This window comes from Balaenoptera borealis (assembly GCF_965194805.1).
Source record: "Balaenoptera borealis genome assembly, chromosome: 5".
In the NCBI taxonomy this organism is placed as follows: domain Eukaryota; kingdom Metazoa; phylum Chordata; class Mammalia; order Artiodactyla; family Balaenopteridae; genus Balaenoptera; species Balaenoptera borealis.
Window position 1 is genome coordinate 95,563,785 of NC_138862.1, and position 14,383 is coordinate 95,578,167.

The 14,383-nt window shown below is 45.5% G+C and overlaps 1 protein-coding gene across 4 annotated transcripts in view; it reads left to right on the top strand.

The window, feature by feature from the left end:
- The window catches only part of TNIK (TRAF2 and NCK interacting kinase), a 406,336-nt gene that overhangs the window by 303,392 nt on the left and 88,561 nt on the right, over positions 1–14,383 (top strand). For all 4 annotated transcript variants that reach the window (XM_082393876.1, XM_082393877.1, XM_082393878.1 and 1 more), the window contains exons 11-12: positions 4,195–4,261; positions 7,564–7,768. In XM_082393876.1, coding sequence (XP_082250002.1) covers positions 4,195–4,261; positions 7,564–7,768 — 272 coding nt within the window. The remainder of the gene's footprint in view (positions 1–4,194; positions 4,262–7,563; positions 7,769–14,383) is intronic.

A 14,383-nucleotide genomic window follows, 5' to 3' on the forward strand; every position in this document is an offset into this window, starting at 1 on the left:
TGCATTGTTCTTTAGTGTGAAGGGCTGCCTCTGAGATCACAGCCTTTGGGCATCACTAGGCTGCTGAAATGGAATCTTTCATGAAAGAATAGAACCTCGGGAAATATTACCTTTTTCAGGCACTGAACAAAAAGTCATGTTGAGTGATACTATGAAGTGGTTTAATATGACAAGTGATTTTCTTAATTCAAATGAATATTCATGTTTCGAAGACTCAAAATCTACAGAAGACAGGCAACCTTAAAAAAAAAAACCCATCTAGTTGACATTTTTCTGTGCTGGCACTCTTCACCATTTAAGTTTTCGTGCTCTGAGGCTCATTTCTAATTTAGTTATTTGGAAGTCAGAATGACTTTTATTATAGTCAAAGCGATATAAAAGAAGTTGCCAAGCTGCTGTATGGAACATCACATTTTCTTCTTTATAGATTCAAAAACTCTTTTCTCTTATGGCTCTAGCTGTTAGACCATACTACCTTTTCACTGCATCACTGGAAAAGACATGAGTCCAAACTTGGGGCCCTGGGACTGTGCCCAAGTTGTTTGAAAAGAGACTCAAAATTCCTTAACTAGCATCCTGACCAAGGTGAAAACTCACGTGGTCTGGGGCAGGTTTTATGACTTAGTTGGGTAGGGAGGTAGGGAAGGTTGAGGATGGGAAGGAAAGGGGGGGATGCAGAGAACAGACAAGGTGAGAGCTCCCTGGTGGGAGCAGGAGGGAGCAGCTGGCCAGGCTGACAGTGAGGGGGCGATAGAGGGCTGGCCAGGTGAGCATTGAGTATGCGGGCGGGGGGTGGGCAGGTAGAGAGGGGAAGCCCAGGGACCAAGGGTGGGAGGTACGTGGTGATGTGCTTGGCTCCACTTCTGCACTCTCCATCTTTCTCCTCTGTTCTTCACGATCCAGACGGAACGGGGAGGGTGGTGGGCAGCACAGAAGAGAGGGTGCCCTCCTTTTATTTGAACTTCCCCTCTTCTTTGCCTCTGCAGTTAATATCTTCAGGTGGCAAGGTATGAGCAGGGTCCTAGGGGTGGGGTGGTGAGCCCTGTAGGGGTCAGGACTGGGCAGAGGTAAGATCAGCAGAAGCTAAGGGAGGAGAAATCCTCAGTGAAGCTTCAAGGGAAGAGTTCCTTCTTTGCAGCCGGCCTCGGGGATGCAGGAAGATGTGTGATCAGGTTAGACTCAGGAATGGGAGGTTATGAAGCCAATCCAAAAAGGAGGCTCATCTTCAGTCGTTACTGGATGGAAGGGATGAGGTATCAATCAGGGCCCAAGGAGTTGGGAGGGCAGCCCAAGCTGGAGAGAAATAGATGAGTCAGGTCAAAAAGTGCCGGGACTGATTTTTCAACTGCTACTTATTAATAGTGGTCTTGGGCCACTCCATGAAGTCAGACTTTTAAAGGGAAGAGTTTAGTGTTAATCAACTATATACTCCAGTATGAAATAAAAAGTTAAAAAAAATAAAAAATTTCAAAAATAAAGATAAAGGGAATAGTTTAGGGCAGTGTGTCAGACATGCAGCCCATTAAAGGCCAACTTTTCTAAAAAGAAAATTTATTTTCCTATAGGTATATAGAATAGATTAAGGACTCAGACTCTTCTTTTCAGACTCAAATTCTGAGTTCAACTTCTACTTCTACCCCTTAATGGTTATGTGAACTTCACCCCAGTTTTCTCATCTTTAAAATAGGAATGGGGGTATAATAATAATTAGTATTGTCTGGCATTTTTGCAAAGATTAAATGAGATGATGCATGTAAAATGCTTAATACAATGTCTGGCACATAGATGTACTGAATAAATGTAAGCTATCCTTATTTAGACAATTTTTATTGACCTACAGTTTTTCAGTACTGTTCAGGGTTACCTTCTGAGATCATGTGACCTCTGCCTCTGACCTGTGAGTAAGAGTGGGTAAAGCTTGTGCCTTGGATTGTTTTCACATTTTGGGGGCACAAACTCTAGAATGTGACTTAGAACTCACCACCCCATGAAAACAGACTATTTTTAATGTGTTCCCTCTCTGCAGGGTAAAGAGTAAGATCCTTGGGAGTAGGCTTACTCGAGAGTTGCATGATGATTTAAGGAACCTCATTCTGTTTAGGCTTCGAGCCACCAGCAGCCTTCTTTTTTGTCTGCTCCCCAAGAAAGAGTGTTGCTCAAAATGAGACTTCATTCCAGTTGCTCAGTTTGATTAAATGACTTGACTTGCTCCTTCTAAAATTTTTTCATTCTCTTAGTAGCTCTAAGACCAGCTTCTGGTAGAATCAAAAATGTTTAATGTGCATTGCTTTGTGATTTTTTTAACCTGATATTATTTTTTCCTTCAGATATGTTGATACATGCTAATTTAAGCCACTAATATAAAAGCAATCACGCTGGATTCTGGTGAAGTATTATAGTTGAGGAGATTGACAAATGAAATTTTTACCCTAGAGAGGAGAAATAATTAGATTAATTGTGTGCTTCTTTTCCTTGCTATAATTTACTTTACTAGATAAAATTTCTGCATTTTACTTTGAACTCTCTGTTGATTCATTTAAGGAAAGTTTGGAATACTAAACTTTCAATGTGGAATACTGAAACACTTTATGAAGTTTCTTTACATTTTCGTAAAATAATACTTTTTAAAAAGTAGCCTGAAAACTTCATACTTATCTAAACATGTGAAGCTAATTTTTACATGATTTTTAAAAATACTCTTGAAGTCATCGTGCTATGGCTTCCTTTCATCATCCCTTTAATGGCTAAATAGTATGGAAAGCAAAATGTGTTTATGATCAAATTCCATGGTTCTCATCATGTGACTGCTGCCTCCTGGTGGTAACATAACCAAATTGCAGTTTCAGTTTCTTTTCAGGGGTGTACAAATGTCTTCAAAGTTGTAATTACTAACACATAGCTATCAAGGGATGATAGCCCTGTGACAACCTCCCTGATTAAAATGAAAAGCTCCTCCAAAGTCTCCCCATTGCCTACGAAAAAGTCCTCAGCATGGTGTATATAAAGATCATTAAGCTACATCAGACCTGCTGGGCTTTCTCACTCCATCTGCTTTCTCACACCAGCCACTCACAACTCAGTGTTTCCTGAACATTCATGCACTATAATACTGTTAGCCTTACTCAGGTGGTTATGTTGCTTAGAATGCCCCTTTCCCAGCACTTTCAGCTGCCATCTGCCTAAAAAAGGGTTACTGATCTTCCAAGGTCCAGCTCATTTCTTCCTCAAAGACTTCACTGTTACCTTCCCCCATTATGACCCATGGACTTAGCCACTTTTTTGTCTGATATCTCATTGCTCTTTTTTATGTAATTCTATTTAGTATATAATGTGTTGGAACGAATGCTAATTATAAAGTTGGAAAAATTCTAGATTAAATTCTGAATCCAATTCTCAGATGTATTGGTCATATTAATAAACTGCTTATAATCTCAGTATCTTTGCTTGCAAAACGGGTATTATGTTAAAGGATTGTTATGAGAAGTACATGAGAGAACATAAGTATCTAGCATAGTGACCAACATGGGCGATACCCAATAAAGATTAGTTCTCTTTCTTCATAATCATGGAGAATCTGATTATTTACTTTTCTATCTTGACCATTAGCTTCTAATCTCCTCCGAAGCAAAGACTCGATCTTGTTCATTATGGCATGTTAACTTGCTTAATATATTAGGGAATTAAATGAATGTCCCCAGTGGGTCAATCAAAACACATTCAAATCTATATTTTTAATAGCACACGTTTTCAAAAGTTTCTGTCTGGTATTAAGATATCTAAAGGCAATTTGTGAGTCTATGTAAGTCATAATAAAATTCCTACGTAAAAAATGATTACTCCTGTCAGTAAGTTAACAGTGGCCCAATAAAAGATTGGGTTAGGTGGTCCTATAATGGGAGTTAACACAAACTGAAAAGTTATGTTTCAGCTCCTTGTCTTCACTTTCATGTGAATGCCAGGCATTAGGGAGAGAATCTAGAGTCGGCTGGGGCAGTCTTGGATGTTAATTCCATGTGCTTGAATCTAGCTGGTAGGCACTGTTGGATCACAAGTCAGGAGGCCTGGAGCCTGTCCCAGGTCAGCATTAAGGACAACTCTTTGGGCCTCAGTTTACTTATACATAAAATGAGGGCATGAGCTTTACCGAGCTGTAGCATCTTTTTGCACACTAATATTCTGTGGGTCTCTCTTTAGATGAGACGGAGTATGAGTACAGCGGGAGTGAGGAAGAAGAGGAGGAGAATGACTCAGGAGAGCCCAGGTAGGCGAGCAAGAGCTATCTTCTCAGTTTCACATTTTGCACTGTGGTTGTGTGAAATTCACATCCTTTTGATTTATAGGTTCATTTTTAAGAATCCAGCAGGGTGGTCTTATTTAATTTATTGCCCACAAATGTACTCATTAATTTGGGAAAATTTCCCTAGGCAGACTCTTACAAGAACATGGAAATCAGGATATTCTTTATCTTGTCTTTCAAGATTTATTTCCTTGTTTCCTCACATGTGTAACATGTAGAATGGGTAGGAGGCAATTATCTGGGTAATACAGGTCTAAAAGTGCCTAAAACTGCAACTTTCTGGAGACCAAAGTGGTATTTTTGGACTTGAGTTATCCAGTCCATTACTTCATACCTTTGAGACATTTAGGTGGCCACTGTCCTTATCACATGGCGTGTGTTTTCAACACAGCCTAATCCAAGAGGAAACAGTTTCCAGGAAATCAAATTACACTCTAGAGGTGAACCCTAAATAGAAACTTCCATTCCCATTCCTCCTGTCATATGTTGGCCCCCAGAATCAAGTGCTGCTTTATTATCATCATCCCTATGTTTTGAATTTCACTTGACTTTGATTCTGACTTTCTTCTAGTCTGTGTTCATAAGTAATTAATGCCAATGTGCTCACACTGCCAGGATTTCTCTTTTGTAAGAGAATTCAGCTGATGGCAGTTTGGTGAATCAAGGGGCCTGGGCATGCACACCAGGGCGGATGCACTGTACATGTGAAGTGAGATTACTGGGGGAAATGCACAAAGCAGAAGGGTCACTGGGGTATATGGGTCCCCATCCTCTAGCCATCCAAGGAAGGGACCCAGTACTCAATAAGGAGCAGTTCTTGTACGACTGAGGCAGAGCTTCTGAACCAGGGAAGGGGCCAGTTCAGCCACTGCTGCTAGAATAAGCTAGTGCATTCCTTTTCTGAGCTAATTCAGACCTACCAAGCTGGATTATTGCTAAAACTACTGGAAGAGGATGGGATTGAGGTTACAGGGCCATCAGTTTTTCTCTCTTCACCTGTTACGGGAATTTTCAAGGTCAAAGACTGAAAGAGAATTCTTTCCTTCCATCTAGACATTTTCTGCCCCTAGTTTAGCTGCATAAATATGGTGACTGCCAAGTAATGACATGGAAAATGAACATTCTTGTAAAGCAAAGGACCAAATGCCTTGCTTTCAGAGTCGTACGCTATTTTTCCAAAGCTCACCCAGACAGTCACGTCAGCCCTTCTGATCACTCTTCCTGGAGCTAAGAACCTCATCTTAACGAACACTTGCTAAACCGCATGTTAGGAGTCACTTAGTGGGTGACCTAGCCATCTCTTAACATTTCTATAATTGTCACATGTCTTTATATCACATTGAAGATTATGTTCCAAGTCCTGTTTTATGGACACATCTAATTAATTTTCATGAAATCCTGTAAAATAGAAAGGGATAGTGGTTATCTCATTATAGAAATGAGGTAACAGCCCAACGGTAGCAACCAGCTCACACACGGGGTTAATGATTCAGTCAGTAATACATCTCGGAATCAGTTAATATTAATGGGTCGTCCTCATGTGCATGGAAAGTTGGGTTCCCCAAGCCCCACCACCTTTGCACAGACCAAGTGGCCTGAGTAGATAAGCCCCTCCTTTGGGGGGGTTGTTTAAAGTTCTACACAAAGGCTGTTGGTTTTAAAGGAGGCTTATTAGTAGAATCCAAGCACTGTCTATGAGCCACGCCTTTTGATGTCATGTTATGGCAGTATCTCACGTAGCACGCTACCCACTCTCCAAGACAGAATGATCCCCTTGTCAATCACCAAACCTGCTCCTCCCCTTTCGTTCCCCATCCCAGTTTGCATCACCACCACAGCCCAGATGCCAGGAAGAAACCTGCAAGTCATCCCTCACTCCACACATTAGATCCATCAACAGGTTTCATTAACTCTCTCCCCAGATGCTCCTCCCAGCCTCCATCCCCACCTCCCCGACCTGGTTAGTCTCTACCCCAGAGCCACTGTAGTCGCAGCCCAACTGGTGGCCCTGCTTGCCCTTGTACCCACTGCAGAACATCTTCTATTCAGCAGCCAAACGAATCTGATCATGTTACCCTCCTGTTAATAAGCTTTCCATGTGTGGCTTCCACAGCCTCATGCTTTACCCTCTCTGCTCTGTCTCTGACTTCCTCTTGTACCCCTCTCCCTGTCATTTGCTCTGCTCTGGGAAGAGTGCCTGGGCTTCAGACCCTCAAAAAGGCCACCCCTGTTGCCACGACAAGCCTCTACACTTGCTTTTCCTTCTGCCTGAAAGGTTCTTCCCCTACCTCCTCGTGTGACTGACTCTTCATCATTTGGGGCCCATCTCCACTATCAGCTTCTGGGAGAGGTCTTCCCTGATCACCCCATCTCAAGCAGAACCCTCATCCTAGCCCCAGTGCCCTGCCACTGTCCCTCTTAAACTCTTACACTTTTTTTGTCTTCTATAGAGCCTATTAATATCTGAAATTATGTTATTTGTAATAATTTGTCTGCCTGTCTAATTATTCGCCTGTCTCTCTTCCCCACAAGAAAATAACTAGAGGGAGAATTTGTTTAGCTACTGCTGTATCCACTAGAGCCTATTATCGTGCCTGCCGCATAGTAGGTACTCAATAATTATTTAATGGATTTATTTCAAGGGGAAGCTGCCGGAAAGATTAAAAGGGCTAGGTCTGTATGAGTAAGTAGGAACCATTTCCCTCCTCCTTGCTGGGCTGCAAGCAGAACCAAGGAGTCTGTAGCTTTGTGCTGTTCAAGGAGGTGATGTGGGTGAAGACGAGGTACCCATCCAAGGAGAGCAAGCTCCCTCACCGCTCCAGATTATTCATTTTTATTTGCTGGCTTAGCTCTTGCCTTTCTTAAAAGTGAAAATAAGCTGGCCTGGGGCTCAGGGCTTACGTACTCACTACAGCTTTCAGAAATAGAGGGGCGAGGGAGTGGTGTGGACGGTCCGGGAGAGAGGTGGTGGCTTCAGGCATGTGACATCTCTGCGGCGACGGAGCGGCCTAGGCATGCCGTAGTCACACTGGAGGGGAGGCTGGACTCGCGTCTGTTACCCGGACTCTCGTCTGTTACCTGGACTCTTGTTTCTTTTGGGGGGTGAGCAGTGGAATTAACGGAGGGGTCTGAGAGCCCGTGCTTGAGCACGTGGCCTCTTTCCCCGCAGGTGGGTGCGGTACCCGCCTGGCTCTCCTCCGCCGGGACCCCCGGTAGCGGTGGCCCCTCCCTGCGCGGGACGCTGATCTGTCTCTCCCGCCGCGCAGCTCCATCCTGAACCTGCCCGGCGAGTCGACGCTGCGGCGGGACTTCCTGCGGCTGCAGCTGGCCAACAAGGAGCGGTCCGAGGCCCTGCGGCGGCAGCAGCTAGAGCAGCAGCAGCGGGAGAACGAGGAGCACAAGCGGCAGCTGCTGGCCGAGCGCCAGAAGCGCATCGAGGAGCAGAAGGAACAGCGACGCCGGCTGGAGGAGGTGAGGCCCCCCGGCCGCCTCTGCCGCCCGCCCCTCGCGGCTGCGGCCCCTTCCTGGGCGTGTGCCGGCGCCCGAGGTCCCGCCCGTGGGGCCGAGGCCGTAGCCTGCTTGCAAGCACACGCGGCTGAACTGCCAAGGAGGCTGCAGCCACACGCTCTCACAGGCGGGCCACGTCCCTGGCTGGGGGCGGTGGAACCTTGGTGTGGTCACGTCGGCAGAGCAGGTGAAGGCTCCAGCCTCTTCAAGGCTTGCCCAGGTACCACCTTCTTGGCGAGGCTTCCTTGAGCCCCCCACTTAAAATCACAGCCCCTCTCTATATCATGTCCTGTCGCTCTTCCCTGCTTAATTTTTTTTATATAGCTCTTATCACCTTCACATGTGTGTACTTTATGTACTTTCGTATATCTGTCTCTCCGCACTAGAATGTAAGCTCCCTGAGGACGGGAGATGCTCTCTTTTATCCCTACGTATCTCTACATCGTGTATCTAGACATTAGTGTCTGAAACAGTGCCCGTCACACAGTAGGCACCTCCTAAATATTTGTGGAATGAATGAACTAATATACAAGTGGATGAGTCAATGACCAAGAGGTGACGTATAGGTGTTGACTAGACCACAGTGACCACAGTGAATAGGCAGAGAAGCGAGGCGTCAAATATGGAAAAGCAGGGCCTGCCTATTGCTGCTCCTTTGTTACTCCTCTGAACACGGAAGAAGCATTTCACGAGTCCTTCCACGCACGCCTTGGTACCCAGGGCCTGTCCCGTAGCTAGTGGGCAAGCCTTGCCTTCACCAGTAGGTGTGCTGCCATCTGTGTGGGAACCCGTAGTGCCAGCCACACTCTCCTGCATGGCTTACCCTGGGCCAGGCTCTCACCCGTGTGGTCTTACAGACGTTTATTAAAGCCTCTTTCCCAGAACTTGGGTCCAGGGCCTCCTTCCTCTGCCAGATAAATCAAAACCTCTAGACAGTTAGGAAACTGAGAGACCATGGCTGTTGGGGAAGTTGTATGGCAGATGAAAGCTTCACTAACGGCATGGTAATGGGGGAGTAATTTTACAGTTCTCCCAGACACCATCTTGTTCCTCATTAACGGTTTACAGCAATTCATTTGCTCTGTCAGGTGGCCACTGCAGTTAGAGGGTGGTGAATTGCAGGCTCCAGGAGCGGCTTGCTTTTTAAATCGTACATCCAGGTCCAGCCTTCCCGGGTCAGTGAGGGCTTCCGTTCCAGTTTGCAATAAATCCCATCAACCTCATTATGTCCCTAGAGTATTAGTATGCAGACCGGCAGCAGCCATACCCAACAGTTACAATCATTGAATGACTTCTGTGTGCCAAATACCGGGTGGGGTGCCTTGCTTACATCCAGGATGTCACCGCTATCGTGGATTTGTGTATATCCATGATCTCTCGTGCAAAGTGTGCATATCTCCATTTAACAAAGAGGAAACTGAGGTTCAAAGAGGGGAAGAAATTGGTCCCACGTCACAGAGCCAGTAAGTACAAAGCCAGGATTCACACCCAGGTCTGCCTTCTCCCAATGGCCATGCGGGCCCTGATGCACTAAGGGTAGATATGTAGTCAGAGCCGTGAACTGTGACCCTCAGAATTGAACCTTATAAGTGTCTGCAAACAGCAGTAGGCAAATGAAGGACTTTCCAATCTAAGTAAGTCTAGGATGTTGTCGGAGTGACAAATGCTCAGCCCGTAAAAGGTTTGAAGGTCACCTACCATCCTGTATTCTCAGAATTACACTATAGTAGACGGAGGCATTGTAGTGCCGAGGGGGCAGAAGCCTTCAAAGGAGCAGGCAAAGGCAGGGTGAAGGGAGATGTGGGTGGTAATTAGCCAGCTCTCAGAAGTAAAGTACAAAGTGTAGGAGTGGAGGTGCCTGCCTCACCTCTGGTTACTCTCCTGGGCACAAATTGAAATTCTCAGACAGGTCCTTGCAGCTGTACCTCGGTGTCATTTCCTTCCGCCCACCCAGGCCGGCTGCAGCCTCTTGTACTGGCCCCCAGCCCAGCGCTGCACCGTTTCCTTCAGTCTCTCGGGTCTCCTGAGGACCACGGCCTCTGCTGTCTGGATCCAAGGCTTACTCCTTTTAACTTCTGATCAAACCTCTCTCCGCAGCCAGTACCCTCTCAGGCTCTGCCCCCCCAACCCCGCCTTTCCTGCTTCTTTCCTGATTTGTGTTTATTCCTTCCAAGGGCATTTCCCGAGGCCCTCACCTCATTGGAGCATCATGCCCTGGAAATCTGGACCATTTGCCTTTCCCCGGTCTGGCTAATGAGCTCCTTGCCTGGTGATTTGCTACACTTAGTTTCAGGCTAAAAGCATTTACCAAGTAACCCTAGAAAATCCCCATTGTCATCCCATAAAACGTTTAACATACCAGAGAATGCAAACACGTGTACACAGACACACACGCACACTCTTATATGAATTGCCTTCTTCTTTTTAAATTTTAACACAAGAACTCTTGGCCTTTGAACCTAGGTCCTCAGTTGGTACAGTCTTTTCAGAGAATGCATTGTACTGTTTTGGTTTTATTTTTTTAGATTTTCTTCCTCTCGTACCTGGTTTGATCTATTTAAACATTATATGTTTTTTTTTCATCAAGTTGCTTGAATAACAATTTCTAACAGTTAGGAAGCACTTAACCATAAGACAGGTACTCTGTTCAGTACTTCATGTGAATTGTCTCATTTAATCCTCACAAGAACCCCCAGTCTAAAGATACTGCAGGTGAGTCTCAGAGAGGTTAACAACTTGCTAACGGTCACACAGCTTGAGACAAAACGAGGTTTCAAACCCAGCAGATTGGACTCCAGAGCCCAGCCACTGTCACTGCATCTGTCCTGCCTCTCCCCCGGCAAGCCAGAGTCAGTGTGCTTTTCCATAGTCTTCACCTGGCCTCTGTTTCTGTGGTCTTTTACACTGAGAATTTAAGGATTTCGGAGCAAGGTCAAAGAAGCTGCACTCGGCAGGTGCTCATCTTTGAGCTGGATTCTGGCTCTCAGGCTCCCAGTCAGAACTCCTGCCAAGGCCTCCTCGTGTCGGTTCTTTTGCTGCATTTTCTGGAGTCTCTATCATGGATGTTTTCAGGCTCAGTGGGGTACAGGCATCCAGTGGGGCACACCCTCTATATCCCCACCCCACGGTCACAGAAGGCGTGCATGGAGACACTTTGCTCTAGGCATCAATGTGCATGCGCCCTAGCTTCTCACCAGAAGCAGGAATGCTTGTGGCCACAGGGCATCAAGAGATTTTACCCGCTTTATCTTTTGATCCTTTATCTTGCCCCTAGTGCGCAATAGAGAAAAAAAGAAATACTGAATACTCAGATGACTGTAAGTTCTGACCCCCTAAGTAATGACTGTCCCCGCCGCCCGGGATTCCTCTCCCGCCTCCGATCCTGCTGGATCCCATCCACGTCTGCTGCCCTGGCCTGTGGTGACCACTTCTGTTTCTGATGCTGAGTAGGAACTTGCACTACATTGTCACATAGAAGCAGTTAAAGCCCGTAGTTAGGCTTGTGAACTTCACTTCATTGTGAGCCAGGTGGCCTTGTGTAGGCATCCAGGGAAATACATTCCCTTTTCCAAATAAAGGCCCTTCAGACACCCCTTTGGTGACACGAGGCTGTGTAGGTTGTAGCCTTCGCCTTCCTCAGTGATCTCAGATGTCACCTCCAACCAGAGTTTCTAAGGAATCCCTGTCTGCCCTTTGCTATTGATAGGCAACCATGTGGTTTTGGCTAGGTTCTAAACCAGGATCTGTATATTCTTAGAAGGACTTTGTACACTGAATGTAGTCATTTATCAGTTTCATGAAAAGGACGTGGCTTCAGGCCAATTAAATGGTAGGTACACGACACTGCTTTTGACCAATGATAAAGTACAATTTATAACTAAGTTCCAAGAATCTGATTAAACCCAGCTAAGATGAGTAAGTCCATCAATAGTGAGAAAAAGTACATAGAGGGCTTCTTCTATTTTTATTCAGTTCAATAGAAGTTACTGGCACTTGGCCTAGTCAATGCACAACTTGTTTTACTCTCCATCACAGAGTTAGGGCCCAGGAATCAGGACCTTGAGGTGCTGGGGCACCTACTCTGGTCATCTTTTCAGACCAACCTTGGGCAGAAGATTTGTGGTGATGCTTGATTGTGCTCAAGAGTTTTGAAATGATGTTAGTAATTACTATACATATTTTTCAACTTGCTGAGAGCCTTCTTTCTACACCTTCATTGTGGGGAGAGTATCTTTGAGTCACAGAAATGAATCACATTGACCCCAGGAGCACGAACCCGCTCCATGGTAGCAAGTTTTATTCTTCGGAGAATTGTATTCAGTTCTTTAAGCCACCTAGATCTCATTTGGTGCCCTCAAGGCGATCATAACATCATCCAGTTGTAAAAACAACCAGCTCTAGCTGAAAGATATTATACTGCTTTGGTTCTATCACCAGAAAAAGAAAAAGTTAAATACCACCAGTATCTTACTGGCCAGGAATAGTTGAGCACTGACGTACAAAATGAGAGCCTGGAGTCTAAAATTCCCTATAAGCCTCTAGCTTTTTAACTGTGAGTGACTGGGGCTTTTAAGGACGTTGAGATGAAGTGTTTGTTTAAGTGTATGGTAGAATTAAAACTTTTGTCCTATTCCTACCCGCAGTCACTTGACAGATTTAGTGGATGCATAGCTCCGCTCTGCGGACACCCATGCTGGACCCTGGGAATGGTCTGCCCTTGTGAAGACGAGATCTGTGAGGGAGACAGGCATTCAGCAAATCATCACCCAAATAACCATTTTCACCATCATTGCCAGACTGCTGTGGTGGAGAAGAATGGCGCACTAGGGGAGCAGACCGCGGGGGTGGGAGCCTAGGCAGGCGTGGAGGCCCGTGGGTCAGCGTTCAGCTGAAGGCGGTGAGGGGCACGCGGGTATGCTAGGCAGGGAAGCCAAGGCACTGTGTTGCTGGGCTTCGTAAGCCTGGTTAAGGAATTTCATATTTTGTTCTAAGAATAGAGGGAAGTCATTGATATGTTTCAACCAAGGGGATATGATCAGATCTGCTGGGTTTTTTTGTTGTTGTTTTTTGGTTTTTTTTATGTGATCCTTTTTTTCTTACTTTGTATTGGAGTATAGTTGATTTACAATGTTGTGTTAGTTTCAGGCGTACAGCAAAGTGAATCAGTTATACATATACATATTTCCACTCTTTTTTTTTTTTTTTAGATTCTTTTCCCATATAGGCCATTACAGAGTTTTGAGTAGAGTTCCCTGTGCTATACAGCAGGTTCTTATTAGTTATCTATTTTATATGTAGTAATGTGTATATGTCAATCCCAATCTCCCATTTTATCCCTGCCGCCCCCCATCCCTTGGTAACCATAAGTTTGTTTTGTACATCCATGACTCTATTTTTGTTTTGTAAATAAGTTCATTTGTGCCCTTTTCTTTAGATTCTACATATAAGCGATATCATATGATATTTGTCTTTCTGTCGGATCTGCGTTTCTGAAATGAAACTTGGGCTGCAGTGAAAGTTGTTGGAAGGAAGCAAGAGTGGATAGGAGAGACCAGTTAGCCCAGGCCAGAGAGGGTGGTGCTTTAGGTGGATGATGGTTGGATGGGGATTGAGGAAAGTGGGCACATTTGAGAGAGATGGAGCCTATAGAACATGCAGGATGCGGTGGTTGATCAGATGTCTTCCATGAAGGAGCGCAGGTGGTCACAGAAGGTTCTCCGATGTCAGGCTGGAGCGTCCAGGTGCAGGACCAGGTTTGCGAACAGGAGGATAAGATCACTTTGGAATGTAGTGAGTTAAAGATGCCTGTGAGGCAGCCAGTGGTGAAGCCAAGGATGCAGTTGGATTATATAGTTAGAGCCAGAGAAGAGGGCTTGAGAATGGGAAGAAAAATGGGAATTACTGGTTCATGGTCATGGAAGTAGACATCGAGAGGAGGAGAGTCTAGGAGCTAGACTCTCTGAGAACTAGAATAGGGGAGGAGAAGCAAGCAGAGAAGACTAATAAGGACGTAGGAGAGTTTAATGTTGTTGCAGAGAAAACTGCATATTCAAGCGGACCATGGAGTTACAGGACCGGCTCTGCAGAACGCTGCCCAAAGGAGTAAGCCAACAGCAGCCCTTCGTTTCAGTGACAAAGAAGACATTGGAAAGGTAGTTTTAGTGTAGTACTCTCTAGAAATGTATCCGTTTCGTCTCTGCTTTGGAGAGAAGGAAGCAACCTGCTCGGGAAATCAGAAGGTCTAGATCTGAGGGCCATCGTGCGCCACCTGCCTGCCTGGGCGACTCCCTAAGTCTCCCCAGAGCCCCGCTTCCTAAGCTCTACGAGGAGGCTTCTAAGAAAGCTTGTTCCCACCACCAAAGCTGTTCTGAGGATTAACCAGGAAAATGGATGTGAAAGACCTGGCTTTGTCAACCGCCAAGAGCTAGACAGATCTCACTTTCAATTGACTTGTCAATTCCAGGTTAAACATGACTAACGGGCCCCACTCGTGCTTCCGTTTGGAGAACTTTTCGTAATTACGTGCTCATACGTTGTGGTCAGCTTTGCTCACATCATCTCTCAGTATTCACTTTCACT